At 41.3% G+C, this 19,314-nt stretch overlaps 1 protein-coding gene across 10 annotated transcripts in view; it reads right to left on the minus strand.

The window, feature by feature from the left end:
- The window catches only part of LRP1 (LDL receptor related protein 1), a 313,912-nt gene that overhangs the window by 140,205 nt on the left and 154,393 nt on the right, over positions 1 to 19,314 (minus strand). For all 10 annotated transcript variants that reach the window (XM_032951130.2, XM_032951128.2, XM_032951126.2 and 7 more), the window contains 5 exons: positions 18,206 to 18,442; positions 15,773 to 15,950; positions 14,999 to 15,221; positions 5,176 to 5,365; positions 1,906 to 2,031 (listed from right to left, as the gene is read on the minus strand). In XM_032951130.2, coding sequence (XP_032807021.1) covers positions 1,906 to 2,031; positions 5,176 to 5,365; positions 14,999 to 15,221; positions 15,773 to 15,950; positions 18,206 to 18,442 — 954 coding nt within the window. The remainder of the gene's footprint in view (positions 1 to 1,905; positions 2,032 to 5,175; positions 5,366 to 14,998; positions 15,222 to 15,772; positions 15,951 to 18,205; positions 18,443 to 19,314) is intronic.

The raw sequence follows: 19,314 nt of genomic DNA on the forward strand, positions 1-19,314 counted from the left end.
GTATGTCCACCCAGCTCTACAAAGGGGTACAACGCCACAGTTGGTTCATGGTGGACCACGTGTGGTGGGGGCAAAGCGTGGGTACTCTCACTTCCTCCAAGATATCAGGCCAGTGTTGAACGGTCGGCGAACATACCCTCTATAGGGGCTCTCTTATCATGCATTTATATAGTGCCTTAACCTCTCCTCTCTCGCGAAGGACCTTCTGCCAGCAGTGATGTGAGTGTGGAGTTGCAGGGCCACACCTTTATCATTAAAAATGATAAATAATGCGATTGAAGCCTGCCTAAACAATGGTACACGCAAATATTTTTGTGAACCCACCGACAACATTAAACATTTCTTTAGATAATTTTAGGAATATTCTCTATAACAAAAATGAAAATTTACTTTGAACATGCTGATAATGGTTTCCAATTTCCAAATTCAAAACAAGCAAAAGGATTTATGAAGTGACTTTGTGCATGAGAAAAGTACATTATTTGTGCATTTTTGAAATGTGTTCAGTGCAGAGACTATCGTATATGCCCTGAGAGGTTAAATCACCTTGATATTTCAATGCAGCCTCATGCTAGCTATGTTATTCTTAATGTGGTAACTCATAATACAACCTAGAAAATAAGTAATATAGCTCATGAACAAATTTATTATTAGGCTTGTGAGACAAAGGCATTTCAGTGTAGAATGGTTTAACTAAACCTTCTATCATCTGCCTTAAAACATGTATTAAATTTCCTGACAGTAGTGAATTCAATTTTATTCCGGTGAGTGCATTTTGACGTTTGTTCTGCATGCTGTTGACGGGATCCAATTCTACACAATCATAGCCGTGTGAATATCCGTGCATACATTTACCTGTGCATTTAATAACGCGTACCATTCCTAAATATGTACATGACAATTCGTGTTTTTGTGCACAAATACATGTTATTAGCACATTATCCAGGTAAAACCCATTTGTGACGTGCCTCATCTAACCCTGACCTGGGTCTCTCTTACATTTACCTGGTATGAAATTAGTAAATGTTACAATGTGTACATGTAAAGAATAGTCTATAAATTGATGTGGGATATTTGTCTTGTTGTACTTGTGCACAGCCTCAACATTTATCTTAATAGTAAGTAGGTTTTTTTTTTGTAAAGCTCTGTGTATAAATAAGTAAAACAAATGTCTACTTAAGTGAATAAATATTTTAGATTTTGTTGGATCCACTTCCGTTGTTAGTTCAATGGTAAAACTGCAGGCTACATTAGCAATAGCAAACAAAAATGAATTTAGAAGAGCAAAGTACAAATGTTTACTAAGCACACTGTCAAAGAGTTTACACTGCATAATTGACCTACAGTTCTGCTGTTAAATTTGTTTTTACATTTTCACGATCAAGCACATACAGAATGAAAATCCAACTGTGAATAATACATTAGTCTGCATATTTTCCTTTCTCTAAGATCTTACGACAATAATATTTAGAGAATGTTTCCGTGCAAAGGGGCGTGAAATGGGCTATAGGCCCTCATATTGAATGTTTTGTAAAGGTGGCACAATATATCTCAACAAGAGCCTCAGAGTTCTGAAGGCTACAAAAATGTTGTCCATCACCATCATTAACCATTACGTATAATTATGCTCTGCACTGCTGTACCCCAAACACTAATCTCTCATACCTAACACACGTCTCTTGATTCAGGCTTTTCTTAACACTGTCCCAAGTGCACAGAGGTACGTAGACGTATTTAGCAGGCGACGTTCTATCCCGGCCAGGGACTTGGCCATCAAGCGCCCCGTGTGCCACCGTGGCCGGCACCCTGAGCCAGCGCCAGCAAGCGTGCGAAAGGGAAAGAGACAGCATGCGCACGCTGTGTGTGTGCGCGCGGAGCCCCAGGGCGAACTGTGCTGTCGCTCACGTTTGCAGGTAATGTTGTCGGCGTCCAACAGCTGATCATCAGCACAGGCGCACGCGCGTCCTTCGGGGACAGCAAGGCAGAGGATGCTGCAGCCCCCATTGTTGACGTGGCACGCGTTGGTCCCGGCTTGAGAAAGGAGACAGGGGGGCACAAGCCCAACATTGCACGTCCATTAATATCCCTGCCAGTTATCCATTGAAAATTATATTCACATTTATTGCGGTATGTATTTAGAGGGCACACAAAGTGAATGTTGGTTATTTGAGCAATGCTACCAAAGTATTTCGATTTTATGTTGTCTGAATGCAGGCAATAATACGGAGGGTTTCTGTGCAACATATCAATGCCAGAGAAAATGCTGGCAGCCATGAATCCAAAAAACATGAGGTTGCCCACTCAATTAACAGCCACATCACGTTCACTGTATTGGCAAATGAAAGCAACGCCATTTTTTTTACTGTTGAACTTATGCTGACTGCAGCTTATAGCCATTCAGCTGCAGAGTTAACATTCCATTACCGCTTTTTAAGCTGCAAGCACCAATTTTTTTTGTTAGACTGCAACTCACAATTAGGGAGAGGTTGATAGAGGTGGGAAAGCATACAAACTGTTGACAATTTAACGTGCTAATTGCTCATTCGCTTTCGATGTACTCGTCGCTAGTTACTCGGGCAGAGGCACAATAAACATCGCATTCATCGCTCATAGGCAGGGCAATGATCTGTAATGATGTGCAAGGGTTGCAGCGCCAGGTTGCATTTTTCAGGTGAATTCAATTACACCTAATTAGTAACAGCAGGTTACACTTGCAACCTGTAAGGGGCACTTTAGATTTGGCTGAAAATCTGTGAAGTCTGTCCATCAAATTTTAAGACGCAACTGTATTCTAAAATGTAAAAAAAAAGTGCATATATGTATAAAATAAATACTCCGAGTATATTCATTTGCATTGAAAGAAAAGCAAGCGCTTGGGCAGGATGCATCGCGAGATGGGATAATAGCAAGCGGATGGGACTGGTGATGGACCGTCAACCAAAGGATGGAACCCTAGAATGACCACCACAGACAGAGCGATGAGGTCTGCTTATACACAGGTGAGATATGGATTGTGGCATTGCAGGGCATCGAGGGATAGTGATAGCAATTTTGGTCTTCATACAGGCCGCAGAAATACGATGGCTGCTGATGATGCCAGTATGTTCCACTGAAATCAACAAAAACATTTAAGGAAACCAATACATTCATGTGACTAAACTTCATTATAAGGCCGAATTATTCCTAAAAAAATATGAGAAACGTAGTGAGTAATATTTATTGCGATGGCTTGTAAACCTACGAGTTGCATCTGACATGGTGTCTGAAAAATGTGGGCTGGATTATTTTCACTGCACGAAACAGAATTGAAATTGAAGACTGCTTAAAACACAAAGCATTCTTAGGATATATTTTGCAGTCCCAGATTTCCCACCATCCCATTATAGGCAGCGATTTTAAATATATGTTGCAGAAAAAGTCACCCCACCACATTATAGTGTGTAAATATTATTGCTGCCACTCTTATGCACAAATATTTATCTCGCTTCAGCCTTATATTATATTGTTTGTAAATGCCATTCATGCCCTCTTTTAGAGAGACAGTTTCACCAATTTATATCTATTTGATCAAGTACAGAATGATAACCACATTATTTATACTTAAACGCAGTGGGAAAGAGTTCAGCATAAATTTCGATTTAAAGCTTTCGTGACTGCAATGATTCATCTTCTTTGGTTCTTTCGGTAAAGTCACGTAGAATGAGAATAAAATAATAAATTGATAAAATAAAATTATTGTGTTATTTTATTTTATCAATTTATTATTTTATTCTCATTCTACGTGACTTTACCGAAAGAACCAAAGAAGATGAGTTCAGCATAAATCCACATCCAGGCATGTCTAGACCTTGATTACTGAAGAAACCCCGAATGCAAATAATACAAATGTATTTATGATATGCAACGCAAAGCAGCAGGTTAAATGTGCAATGTGTTATTCATTTGAATAATTTTCTGCAATTAACGAGTCATCTATAGTACATTCAAGCCAACTGTATCCTTACGGCACGAAATTGTTCACGTAGCCATGACTGGGAAAATAAATGTCCTAATGAATGTTCAGACTGTTATTTATGCCAAGTCTGGACTGCCGAGTTCGAAATTCACTGGGAACTCTTGACACTGGATTCAGGCTCTTTGAGAAATTTGCATGTCACAGATGGGGAAGCCACTCTCTGAAATCTAAGGAAAAAGTCCACCACTGGGCCTTGGCAAGTGACAACAGCCACATATTGCCATAACAACGCACTTTAATCCAGGGCTGGCAAAGATGTGAGCTAGACATATACAATGTGAAAACGGTTAACTCGTTTTTTTATTTTACTTCAGCAGTAGGCGAAGCTAATTAATCAAACAAGCATGAATCAATTTAAAATCTGACTTACATACTTTATTACAGTGGCTCAAATCAGCCAATTAAAATATTACTCGATTAACGGAAAATAAATGTGGCAGCATCAGCAATGCTGTTGAACTGCATGACCTCTATCGAATCAATCATTGCAGGCAACCAGTCAATGTACCTGGGTCCTGTGATTATGATGACCCAGAGCACTTTCTTCTACAGTGCACCTGTAGATCATTAACTAATTAGAACAAATTTTGTTCATCTATCATCTGTATGCCAACGGTTGTCTTGTGAAAATAGCTGACCCGACTATAATTTGGGAAAATAGGCATTAAGGAAACACGTTGTGTTTTTTTAAATGTTTTTTTCATCCATTCTAGTCATATGTATATGTGTTGAGATACATACGTCAAACACCGAAGTTACTCATGTCATGGTTATTTTCAAAGTAAGAGGCATTACCTGTAATTATGTTTTCTGACCTAATCGCCAATGGTCTTATAGAACCCAATGTTTGACGCTCATAGTTTATTCAAACGGATCAGCCGAGAGCCATATCTAAAAAAGTGGAACCACTAACCGCATGTTGCCTTTCAGGACATGCTGACGTGACCTAATTCCGACCTCCGGGAGAAAGTGTTCCCTTGTTGCCAAGCACATGCCTCAGCTGTAGCAAACGTGATATTTACTTGACGATCAACCGTTTCCCAATGCGAGCATGAACAAAATCCACGCGATGTCGTTTAACATCTGCAATGTCTCAAACTTCGAGCAAAACCGTCGTTCGTCCACGGTTATTGGTGCCTGCCGTGAAGAAAGAGCCTCACATTTTTGCTGCTCGCGATCATAGGTGCGGATTTCGAAGATGGGCGGCCGCTCGTTGCGCAGGACGGTGGTGTTGCGGCTGATGGTGTCGTAGCGGTACACGGTGCCCAGGCGGTATTCGGTCCAGAAGATGTTGTGGCCATGGTGGGTCAGGCCAAACGGATGGCTCAGCTCCTGCCCATCGTAGACCACCTAATTGCACGTGTAAATGACAACAGGATAAAATGAGCAGGTGCAATGCAATTACAACTTCAGTAGGTGTGTAAAGCTGAATGGGGTTTTTTTTGTTTTTCAGTTTTTAGATGTGGTTTTCCAAAAGCACTCCAAACCTGCTCTCAACTAACCTCTATGTGGTAATTTTCCACCGAGTCTTGCCTTCAGTAAATGAGTTACGTATATACACGTATGCTCCAGTGTGTTTTGCAGTTGTGTCCCTTAAAACATTCGTTTTATTATGTTCATAGAATAACTTTTGTTTTGCTCATATTTATCGTGACTTCAAATCTGCAGCCTTCTCTGTTAAGTTATTCAATCATTCCATGTAATACATTTTTATTGGTTGTTATAATGACAATGCTGCAGCGAATCTGCGATGGTTCATACTTCGGCTATTCATTGTCTGCTATGGCAAATGGATCAGAAACACGGGCACTGACAAAGAAAACGGAGAAAATTCGAAAAAGTACACATGAGCATGGATAAATGAATCATTTGGCGGGACCCCGGGGTCCCGCAAAAGTCAGGTCGATAATTATCATTTTTCAGTCCGCCACTCGTGATCCCGACAGCAACGCGCCGCCCGCCCAGACTCGCGCCAACAAGCGCCACCAGCAGGCGGCGATCAACACGATGGGCGCCACCCCACCGGCCAAACGCGAGCCCCGGGGGGCGTCCGCCGCAGTCGCACGCGACGATAACGCCCTCCGACGACGCCCTCCGGTCAGCCGTCGATCCCCAGCTTCTTTGCCAAGGCGAGCCCGCCCCCACAGTGAATTTAACGTATTTATGTAATGTTTCAACTTTTTACGAAACTTAGTGCCCCGAGTAGCTCTCGACGAGGCCAATCGATTGACACTAGTTTTGTTGTCGGTAAGGCAACAAGACTCGTGTAGCCACGCGGTTTTTCCCACCCCGGGGCAGTGATGGGACCCTGGGGTCCCGCCAATTGCTTCATATGTACGCTGGGAATTACACGGAGACAGAGGACAATGCAAATTAGAGACATCACGTATGTCTGTTTAACTTCGTTTGCACCGTACGTAGCCAACTGCTCTAATCGGAGCTGTGAACAGTCGATCATTTTGACTGTTGAGAAAAGTCAGTCGGTGTGGGCAGGACGCATATCTTTATAAGGGCCGATTGCCGATAAAAGAGACTGCTGATAAAACGGCAGTCACGATTCACAAGAAGATTGGCTCGTGTGCACAGGAACTACACAATTGTAAGACCATGAGGAATGGTGACAACATGGGGAGGTCTTCATTCAGCAGTATATTGATCGTGGCTTTTTATTATAATCAACCGCTAAACGTGACTCACCACTAATGTAACACCTATGGACAATGTTGTGTACGTATAGCTACTATGTTTCAGTAGTGACATCTGCGCATTTTCCCAAGTAACAATGCACAAAAACAAATGTTCACAGATGGTCTTTACAAAAAAAAAACGTAATCAAACTAGGAGCTTCTCTAACAGGGGGTTGGTGGGTGGGCGTGGGGGGGGGGATACGGCGAATCAATACTAAAAGCCCAACGAAAATGGATTGCTCCAATTTTCTCTGCAATCATTGAATATAAGTGCCTTTAACGGTTGCACACGCAATAACACTCGTGAATCTAGGGCAGCTTTTACAAACAAACTGTGACGCTTTCTGTTCCTCCACTGATATTTAGCTTAAACCCCAGCCGACTAGTAAAGCCACCAAATCGATAGCAAAACAGTTCTTATTTCTTCTCAATAGCAGTAGCGTGCGCACACACACACACACGTAGCAACAGCAAATACCACACCAGCAACAGATACCTTCGGCACCAGGCAAACAACTGCAAACGCAAAAATAAGGAGGTTTGTTCGACCGACTAAGTAACGTCATTTCCAACCTTGGTTTGGGTTGAACATGCTGCTTTTACAAGGTTTGTGAAATGTAAAGCGTGTACACGCGCAGGGCAATGAGCCAAGCACTCACGCTTTAAAAACCTGTGAGCAGGTTGTTTGGAGAGAATGGATGTACAGCATCAATGTGAGCAGTAGCCTCGGAGCAACATGCATTTTAATATCTAACATTAGATCAGTTCATCTAAAAAAAAACAATATATGTGATTTGCCATTTCCACGAAGAGTGCCATGCCTTTGAGAAAAGCTTTTACAATGTTAGATTTTACAGCTCAACAGAACAAATAAAATTCATTTATTCAAATGAATGGTCTAATGATAAGTATGAGACAACAGCGAATACATTAAACAAACTGTTGTTTACTCATTACAAGCTTCAAAATATATATTTCACAAAAAATTGTATTACAATATTGCAAAAAAGATAAAAGGTTAATTTAATTTGCATATGGTATCTGAAGTATTTGGTTACAAACATTAAATAAAGACAGTATTTAGAATTAGCAATTGTATGAAAATGTTGGAGGCTGGATGTCAGTGAAATTATATTTTCATTTACGCAGACTGGCAGATTAATTGAACCAACACATTTGCAATGTTAATTGTTAATTGGTTTATATGAGAACACGAACCCATTTGACAATATGCTACAGAAAGTATAATGAGAATTCCTGCGACAAAAAAAAATCTATATTTTCCCAGAATCAGCAAATGTATTTGGTACACGTGTCCATCAATAATGCATTGGCCTGGTTCCAAAAGTAGCCATGTTTATGTCTGCTATACATGGGTATAGCAGCCATAAAAAAAAATGTATGCGGATCCGTCTGGGGAGCAGCAGTGCAGCAGTTAGCGCGCTACGCTACAAACCCATGACCCGAGTTCGATTCCCGCTCACGGCCAACACTAATGACGATTATCTGAATCGGTTCTGGGCCTCCTCTAGGACGACTCAGTCTCAAATGAGTGCCTGGCGTGACGTGTAAACATCGCCACTCGGGAGACAAAGGCGGCCGGGCGTGGTGCTGGCCCAACCACCCCCTCCTCGTGTGCTCTGCCAGCTTTCATAGGTGCTCGCAAACAGCACTATCCCCAATAAGTCTGTGAAGGCTATATGGGGGATGTTTGCCTTTTATGGGGACTGGTATGGTGGGTAAAAGTAGAAATGTGGATACATGTGACTGAGAAGAAAGTTGAAGGCTTTCAGTCGAACTCCACCACAAATTAATTAATCAAGATCTTTAAACTGAATACTTGGGACCTCCTCAGGTCACGACGTTCACCGACGTGAAATCGATGGAGGCGCCCCACACAAAGGCTTTTACTGTCAGGGATGTCTCTGCTAGCGTGGATTCGGCTGAAGAAAACCACGTCAAAGAACCATTCTTTAACAAAAATAAATGTCCTCTGGATGGAATTTAAAACCAGGCCTCTGAGATCACCAGACTTGGCACTGCTGGCACACGTGAAGAAAGTCCTCGTGAGTCTTTTTTTGTCCCCCTTGTGGTTTAAATGAATCGACATGGTCTGCAGAAATCGGCAATATTTAATTTGGCACCATTTCCGAATGTTTCAAAATCTGTACCAAATGTGGAAATGTTCTCTCTCTCTCTCATTTATACATACACATCGATATACATATACATTTATTACACTTGTGGTAAATTATCATCATCCCCACGATCACCTCATTCCCTGCTAATTAGTCACGCCCATAATTTCCCATACATTTAAAACTGTCTTACCAAACACTTCATTATTTATGGAAGAAAGCCAGTTGGATAAAATGTTGAAATGTTGTTAATCTCAAGCGAACTAAAAATACAACTCCAGTTTATACTGAATTCAACTTATTACAGTAATTGCGAAAGTTAACCAACATAGAAACATTTTAATTGACAATCAAATCTCGATACTATCATAGCTCACTGGTACATCGCCAATGCATGCTACTCTCGGAGCGGTTCAACAGAAAAATCTGCATTCGACATGTAGACACACCATCTACGTATTTGCTCTCATTGATTGTAACATACATTCACGTCAACCAATACTCAAGGCACAGGGTAGCAAATATAATTCACCCGCAAAGCGTAGGATTACCCTTCATGTTAAAAGTTAAAGAGAATGTGAAAAACTCAGTGGATAATTTTGCACAGTTGCACACAATTTTGCACAGTTGCACACAATTTTGCACAGTTGCACACAATTTTCTTGCAATGTGTCCGCGTACATTCCTCAAACCCATTCGAGAAGAGGACATGCTTAGAACATCCTTGATGGATGTATTTTTTGTACCAATTTTCTCTCTACGACTGACCACTTCACTTGGCTTCCATTTGGATGTAGAACCCAGACAACGATTGCAGAGCACACCTCACACTGTGGTTGTGTTTAAGAGAGCTTGAAGAAATCCTACTTGATGGGTACTTATACACACTTATGCTCGCGGTTGGAAGGTTTAAGTGCTTCTCCACGTAATGTAATCAGATGCATATTATTGCACAGTTGAGGATGTGATTGCACACTGCCTATGTTGAGAAGTTTTATTCATTTTAAAGGATAAAATTGTATTTCAAAGTTTCACGGGAAAAATTTATTCAACATACGCATATGCGAATGAGGGTGCTTGCGTTCCAGTTTGAATGATTTTCAATCAACATGAATGTGTTTCTAGAACAGCACGTTCAATATATGTTGTAACCAGATAAATCTGTAGTACATGGGGGGCAAAATATAATAAGGGGAGGAGAGGTTGAAATTAAATAAGTAATCACTGTTCCAGCACCACATTTTAATGCAGAGGCTGTGTGCCTACTAAATTGGTCTAAAATAACACCTTCCTCGACTGGAGATTAACCTTTCACTCCAGATGTGCTAAGCATTTTGAATGAGACAAATATTAGCTAGGAATGTCGCACATTATTTAAAGTACTTGCACAATATTCTGAGTCGGCATTGCCAATCCACACATGCCAGGGATGTGCATTAATGAGGTGGCACCAACAAGTCAGATCTTTAACAAGTGACACGTCATACCTGCAAGGGCTGTGAATTGTCGCGAACCAGTTTTTTTATCAACAAGTTGGCTCTTTAATGAGGGACATGTCACACATGGAAGGACTACAGATTAACCTCAAGCTAAAGTCAACGAGCCAAATCTCCTTTGGAAGACAAAGTCATTATTTTCCCACTTAAACCTTAAACTCCCACCAATATTACAATGTACGAGCATAGGGTAGTCTATCACTGCCCGCGTGAAATTTAGAAGATGTTCGTTCTCATCTTACATGCTTGATAAATGAACTACGAGACTTAGAGCACCCACAATTCCTCCCACCATAAGTGATATATAGCGCTTATGAACTTAATGGGGTGAAATAATTTACAGATGGGAGAACCGAGCGAATGTCAGATGAAGACATTTGTTAAATGTTTCAACAGTCTTGCTCCAGGTGGCCAGGTGGCTCAGAGGTCAGAGCATTGAGATGGCACAGCTGAGAACCTGGACTCAAATCCAAGCAGCTGGCTGTGACTAAACCGGGTTCTCATGTGCAGTGGAGTTTTTGTTCTCAGCTAAGTTGCCAAAGACTGGGGGCGGGCGTGCGCTTCACACTTGCATTCCATAACTCTGGAGGCAAGGATCGATGGATAAAGTGGACATTAACGAATATCCGAAAGCCACTCGGCAGTGAATTGGCCACGAGAAAACAGGCGAGCAATTCGTTTTTTGAAGCTCTGCGCGTCGACGTGTGGGTGTTATTCCCCAATAAGAAAAGTGTTTTTTTCTGGACACTGGAGTAAGCCTCCTCATGCAAACCCATCTTAAAAATGAGTCTTAGTACTCAATTATGCCTTCTCAGGAACACTACATCGTCTTCTGCGTTTACTTCATCGTAGTCAACAGCAGCAACAAAAAGCAACAATGGTAGCAGCAAAAGCGGTAATAACATCATCATAATGGCCACAATAATGAGCTACTTTATCGTTATGAACATTGTTGCCATCCTTTGTCTTCTCTTTTGTCTCAATGCTCAGTTTTATTTTCTTCCTTTGCATGTGTTGTCGACAATCTGGCAACTTTAGAGCACCAAAAAAACCTCAATCAAAATTTCGTGTTGAAATTCCCCCAAGAATTTGCAAAACGAATACAACAAAAACACGCGTGTAAATTAGGGAAGAGTGGGTCACTCTGCCCTCTCAACATTACCCACACAAGTCATGCCGCGCCAATCATTATTTATGCCATTCCACACGATGGCGGAAACCCTCCATAACGAGAGACCTTCCCCTAGCCATGCTCTCACTTTGGAACATTGTGGAATTTTAGCTTTAGTGGTATTGCCATGGGTGCATTCGACCAACGTTTATGGTCCACACAAGTTGGAAAATGTGGAATATGGACAATTTTTATGCAAAAATGTGGCGATCTTTTTGCCAAAAAGTGGTTCAATTATGGTAACAAAATAAATGCATAAGGCCCATAACATTAACAAGAAAAAAGACCATCTACTACAAGCAATTAAATATATATTTGTATTATTTGAGGCATTAAAAAATTCCTGAATAAATGCATATCGATTTTTTTTTAGATCAAAGCATTTTGAGAGTTACTATTCCAGACTTCTTCATCAAGCATGCAGTAAGATGTGCATAACCAGCCCACTAACGGCCAGAGAGAGAGGAAATGGCATTTTTTTAAATTTACGTGAAACACTTAGTGATGCGAATATAGAATGCATGGAAAACCCTATTTGTTCATAAAAGGTCATGCGCTTCTGTAATACAGTTAAAAGCCATGCATATAATTGGTACCTTCATTGTAGAGAGTAAGGTTAGTTGAGATGTAGAATCTCATTTGGATGCGTGGAGACTATTTATTGATGCAATTATTTATTTGATTATTTTGAAACATTTTTTTATTATCATGAAGAAAATGAATAACCATCGCTTTTTTTTATGAAATGGGCTAACAAGTAAATGTCACAAAAAACTTGAAGACAAGTGGTGTGTTATTGGCAAGTGTACAATTTTCTATTACGTCGTTCAAGATTGCAGCAATTTCCCACGCAGTACAACTACAAATAAAAATAATGTAAAGTTTATTTTGAACGAGAACAAACTATGCAGAACTGTGCCTTTTTGTTGGAAGAAATGAGCCATTAAGACAGGAAAAGCAAGATTCAAAAACACATCATGGTCCAGTGAACATACAGCTGCATATTGCACATAATTGCGATACATTTTGGGCGGCATGGTAAAACTCGTGCCCCATAGAAAGAAGTTCCTGGGTTAAATTCACAACTTGGGCACCTCTTTTCTGTGTGGAGTTTATATGTTCGCCCCCCCCCCCCCCCACCTGTTCTGCATGGCTTTCATTTGGATTCTTAAATTCTCTCCCATAGCTAAAAAAAAAACTCATTCAAAGATACAACTACTTTTGTTTTGGGCTCATCACCATGGATTTCTGAATTCTAATGATTGACATGAGTTGAACGTCCGTGTGAACACGCTCCTTTGGAAACATGCCATTTCACTGAAACGGCTGTATTTGTCAATTGAAAGGCAATACTGGGTGACTTACATTGTCTCCAAAATCCAGTTTTTCTAGATAAATCCATTTCTGTTTAAAGACTCGCTTAAAAGAAGTACACCAAGCCTAACTGTATAAAGTAAGTTTACTGAGTGGCCCACCATGGTTGTTTTCGTTGGATGAACATCACCTTTGATGTGGCCTCTGACACTCCTTTAACACTCATTGTGCAAAGTAATAAAATACACTGTGCGTAATAAACACCATTACCTAAGCTACACATAATACAAGTGCTAGAGTTCAGTTAATTTACATGTAACCCTGCTACCCTGAGTGTGGAACCCACTGCCTCCAAAAGTCACACTGTACTAGAAGTGTCACGTATTTAGTTGTAACCATTACCATGTTCTATCGTTTTCAAAATGGGCCAAGCAGAGAGCTATGCGAACTGCCTGAACACTGAGAGGGAAAAACAAGGTTACATAACACATTCGCTGGAGACATGTTAAGACCGTGGCCACAGAAGGGCCATGCACTCAGTATGTGCAAGAGGACACTGGTTCATTAAGTTACGTGCATATTGCAAATTAAAACTATCAATGTGGCTATTAATCAACATAGACAGCAGGTTTCACTAAAGTCTAAATATTATCTCCAGGGATAAACCCACAAATTAAAGAGAGGTCTCTTGAAAGATATTTGCCAAAAAAAACATCGATCATGTGGTTTATGGCTTTAATATTTTCGTTTCTTTTTTTTTATCAGGTAATATAGTTTAATCTAATAAATTTCTGTAAAAATCACTAAATGACTCATAAACCAAGACACCCTTAATACACCAAACCAAAACAAAATATATAGAGAATCCAGGGTGGTCACGTGGTATACTTGGTTAACCCCATATTACGTATGTATGTAGAACTTCATTCGCACCGCAGGTAGCCAACCAGATCTAGCAGGCCCTCTGTGATATAATCACATAATTACAAGTTTCACAAACATATTCTTGGTTCTTTTGGTAAAGTCAAGTAGAAGGGAAACAATAAAATAATAAAAATATAAAACAAAAATTACGTATTTTATTGCTTCCCTTCTACGTGACTTTACCGAAAGAACCAAGAATATGAATCCCTGCAGTCACGAAAGCTTTAAATCAAAATTTCACAAACATGTCAAGAATTGTTTACACAAGGAATAGTCAAACCAAACTGAGTAGAGTTGATATAATGTAAGTGGATAAAGTGATGGGCCTATAGAATAATAACAGGTGAAGTTAGGAGTGAACCGAAACATTAAACTAAATGTGTCAAGTCAACATGCAAAAGGGAGGATTATGTTGGCCTAACTTCAAACATAAAACAAAATAGTTGCCAATGCTGCGATATTGGCAGCTGCGCACAAGCACAAATAAAAAAAAAACACCACCACTGCATATGAACATTAGTGTCTATGAAAAGAATATGATATTGTGAAGAAAAGTGTACACTATAGACCAATCAAACCATCAGTGACAATTATCACAATTTCTCAGATCACTGTTAGCGGGGTGGTGGCAGCGAATCATCACACGTCTAATAAAATACACAGCTGCAAATTGCCGAACATTTCAACCTACATTCATCCAGGCATCCGTTATTTTTTATAAAAGGCAAAGAAAACTCTTGAAATCATGAATATTTTTTTTTTACATTACGAGAAATACATTGAATATTCAAATCATTCCACATTTCTAAACGTGAATAATACTGAATGCGTATGTGTGTGCACACGCAGCTGTGAGGAGCTGCGACACTATAAAACTATAAACATTTTTTTATTTTATTCTACCAAGTCAGGCCCACTGAGCTATAGAGCTATTTTTCAGAGGCAACCTTAGCCACAAACGATGGCTCAATGAAGTGGCTTATCACGCATAACATGTATCGCAGCCAACTACTCGAAATGCGTGCTTCTAAATGTGGAGGAAAAAAAAACCGGAGGACCTGTAGAAAAATGCACGTGACCACGGGGGAGAACACGCAAACTCCAAATATACAGGCATCAGGGTTGCGATCGAATCCTTGACCTCCTGCATACCGGGCAGGAGAGTTAACATCTCGCCACCGTGGCACCGACTCGGTGCCTCCACACGCTTCACCCGAGCCTCAATCGCGGCCGCGTGGGAACTGCCGGCTCACCTTGCGTTCGGTCCCATCCAGCTTAATGCGTTCGATTTGGTCGAAGTAGGCATCACACCAGTAGAGAATGCCGTTGGGGATATCGAGCGACAGGCCATTGGGCCACAGCACCGTCTTGGAGGAGACGAAGATGGAGCGGTGGGTGCCGTCCATCCAGGCGTGCTCAATTTTCCCTCGCTTGGTGCCCTTGGGGTCCTCCTCCCAGTCAGTCCAGTACATGAATCTGTACTCAAACGCGTTTAGGTACAGACCAGGCAAACGGTTGTCAGTTGAGATATTTCTGTATTTTGGTTTTGCCGTGAAGAATAATAATGATAAGCATGAATAATTGTAAACAGCTCTATGCTGGTTCATTGCAAATTGGGGGTTCAGATATCACTTGCCACTGATATTAGCCTTGTTCAGGGATCAAACTCAGGTCACCGTGTTTACAGTGCAGTGCTTCGACCAATAGGCTCCCGCTGCAACCTATAATTATGCTCAAATATCATGCATAATTAACATATAAACATTCAAAGCGAATATGTATCTTTTGAAAACTTTCACTGTGACGACAAACTGTCCCGAAATATTACGGTAGTACCATCAGGTAAGCTCAAAAGTAGCTACACTGCTTTCATTTGAATTTGTTGAATAAACCCTGCATAACACTACAGGAATAATTTGCCATCTCAAGGATCAACTGAGCTATTGCGAATCCCCAAACGCGCGGGGGGGGGGGGGGGGGATCCTGACGTCAAGCTAATACGAACAGACACACAATGCGCAATTTACCCGTGCACAGGATCGACAGCGATGGCCCGTGGATGCGTCATGTTCCCCTCAATGAGCGTTCTCCGTGCCTGCGAAGCCTTCTCCAAACGAGCTACATTGATGGTCTTGAGACCATCGTCGGTCCAGTAGAGATTGTAGCCCATCCAGTCCACGGCAATGCCTTCCACATTGTTAATGTCTGCAAAGGTAAACCAACAAGGCGCAGGATACAATAGGCGCAGTGCAACCTACTGGCTATATGCCCCGAGTGCTGGTGGGAATGGTAAATCATCATGTCATCACGCGAGATGATAACTCCCTTGCCTGGTATGCAGGAGGTCAATGATTTGTACTCACATTCTGAACCACATGGGAGCAAAGAATACGCGAGCCTGAATGTGTGCCATGTTCTATGTATTCAATGTAGGAGATTTATTGGATCTCTATACCTAACAGAGCACACTTTTTTGTTTGTTTAGACATAAGCACATCATTGCAACCGTTTACATTTTTTGTTGTAATAACGTGTTTCTATCGCTGTATGAAATAAAACATCCGTAATCATTTAAAAAAACGACAATTTTAGATTTAATCGATTTAGTTGAATGGTGTCAAGCGATGCCAAATGTATATCTACATATTGCGGAATTAATAATATAGTTTTAACCAGTCATTGTTATAATATATTTTAAAAAATGTGAAGTAATAATTATTATCAGAATATCAATTAATGTTTGAAATTCAGATGTTTAGGAATTAAAATACAAAAATACCTCTAAATAAAGGAATAAAATAATCAACCTTCGGCTATAATGTAGATTGGTAAAAAGAGTAATTGTGAGCCAGAAGTGTTCAACTGTGACGTCGAGCTAATGATTTCAATGTGAAAGTAGGTCTAGCGTGACTCATTTAAACGATGCAATTGATGTCGACATTTCTTTTGGAGGGGTGGGAGTTGGGGAGGGAAGGTCTATTTTTTACGGGGTTCTTTTTTTTTCTGATTTTAGTATCAGGCCAGAACCAGCCTGAGCCAAAACAAGAAAAAAAATTAAAGAAGTGAAAAGTTCAACAGGATTTTGGCAATTCAAGCAGACTTTAGGCACAACAGGGAACTGGGATTTAAAATCCTGGGGCCATAGGAAGTGACTCATAGATCACTGGCAGACCCAAAGGAAGGAGTCAAATCCGACAACAGACAGAGAGGCTGAACAACTCCTGCTGCTCCACAATCAATGCTTCCACCTGTACACCCTGTACCAGCCTTCATTAGAAGCCAGCCACACGCTTCTGATTAGCCATGTGGAAAGCCCCACATTTCTTAAGGGATATTTTAGCGTGTGCTGAACCTAAGCAATGGCATATGCCACAAAATGTACCCTGTCTGGCATCAGGCAAAGGCAGACATGTGTTGGCATCAACACGCGTGTTGTCGAAGGAAGTGCGCAAAGTGTTAATCCAAGAACATAATTGCGCAACTTGCATTGCTCAGCTCGATAAGCCTTTGGCATTTATGCCACCACTACAGAACAGTGGATCTTTGCAATCTGTGTGGAAGGTCGATTTTGCAAATCTGCTTAGGTTCAATTTATATCGTCTTAGGGTGCTTTGTGCGATAGAATTTTTATTTATTTTGTTGAATATTTGATGGATTTTCTGCACAGTTCTCTGAATGTAAATTGTGGGTGAAGCAGATTAGCAATGATTTCGTGTTACAGGTTTCAGTATTGGATATGGCTCGACATACAATTACAAGTGTTGCGGTAGAAAATCTCACCCTTCCGTGAAAACACAGCACACTGGTAACAAAACCTCAGCGGAATCGTCTTTTTTGCTCTCAAGACGGTTACAATTTTCTATTTGTGCACGAATAACCAGATTAAAGTGATTGACAATTATAGTATGACAAAACCAATTATAAATTGGCAAGCTCACGTCATTTGACTGCTATATTGAAGACAAATTCAAAAGTCTACCTGCTCAAAAAGCACAGTTCTTGCATGAGACGCCAGGTCAAATGATGAAGTTCTGCGGTGACCTCTAGATTAAATAGTAATAATTGTATCAAGCCTTGAAGGATGCTGGGCTAAACTGACCCTGACTGGGAATTGAATGCTCAACCTTCCAGTTGGAAGCTAAATGGAATTAACAAGACTATTCATACTGGCAACATGAATGCGTATGTTTTATAAATGTACAAGTAAATATACATCGCGCGCTTTCAGATACACTTCTGCGGCCGTCTGGAACGCTCTCCCTTCCGATATTAGGAAGCCACTGGAGCTATGCAAACTTTCACATCAACATTGAGAACTCATTTCTTTAGGACTGATTTTTGTGTTTAGTTTGCTGTCCACCCTCCCCACCCACACCTCCAATTAGCACAGTTGGCTACGTACGGTGCGGATGTAATTTAACAACACGCATACATACAATACAAACAAAAATCATACGCACTGGTTTTAAGGATCGTCTCCCGCTCTGTGCCGTCAATCTTCTGCCGTGCCACGAGGAAATTGGTGGTGTCGGCAAAGTAGACGTATCCGGTCTCGGCGTGGAAGTCAACGGCGCGAGGGTTCACTAAGTTCTCGATGGGGATCATGAACTCGTCCTGCACTCGCCCCGTCACATCCATGCCGCGGATGATGCCCGGGCGGCCCTTGCCATACAAGAGGAAGAGCTCGTGGTCGGGCTCTGCACGCACACACACGCACGCACACACACGCACGCACGCGCACACACACACACACGCACGCGCACACACACGTGCACGCACACACACACACACAAACACACGCACGCGCACGCACACACGCACAAACACACGCACGCACACGCACACACGCATGCACACACGCGCATACACACGCACGCACACACACATGCACACGCACGCACACGCACACAAGCATGGACACACGCACACGCACGCACGTACACACGCACGGACACACGCACACACACACGGACGGACACACACACGCACACACGCACGCACACACACGAACGTTTGAGAAGGCACAAATTAGTTATGCACAGCACACAATTAAACTATTTTTATTTTATCAGGTAAGGCCCACTGAGCTATATAGCTCTTTTCTCAGAAGCGACCTGGCTATATTGATGAAGTGGCTTATCACGTGGAAATTTCTAAACACGTGATGTTGATTCTAAATGTGGAGGACCCTGAGAAAAATCCACGTGACCATGGGGAGAGAGAGACTTGCAAACTCCAAATATACAGGCGTCACTGTAGATACTTCTTTTTAATCATCACAGTTGCCGAGAACAGGACCACAAGGACCAAAATGAAAAGTGGCCAGCAATGAGTAGCGCTGTTGAAGATAAGATGAATACATAATGGGTAAGAGTTCGGGCATTTCTTGAATTGAGCAAGGTTATTATAAGAGCTTGGGAGCTGAGGAGACAATTGAAGTACATTTACAAAGTCAGGCAGTGTGAGAAAAGAATAGGAATGCTTTGTTCTGCAGAATAGAACATGTTGAAAGAAGACGAACCGGTCACTTTGGTGAACTGAAGTCGCCGGGCATGGGAGGAGGAGTGTA

This window comes from Petromyzon marinus, chromosome 10 (genome assembly GCF_048934315.1).
Source record: "Petromyzon marinus isolate PM22_M1 ecotype Great Lakes invasive population chromosome 10, UKy_Petmar_22M1.pri1.0, whole genome shotgun sequence".
Lineage (NCBI taxonomy): Eukaryota > Metazoa > Chordata > Hyperoartia > Petromyzontiformes > Petromyzontidae > Petromyzon > Petromyzon marinus.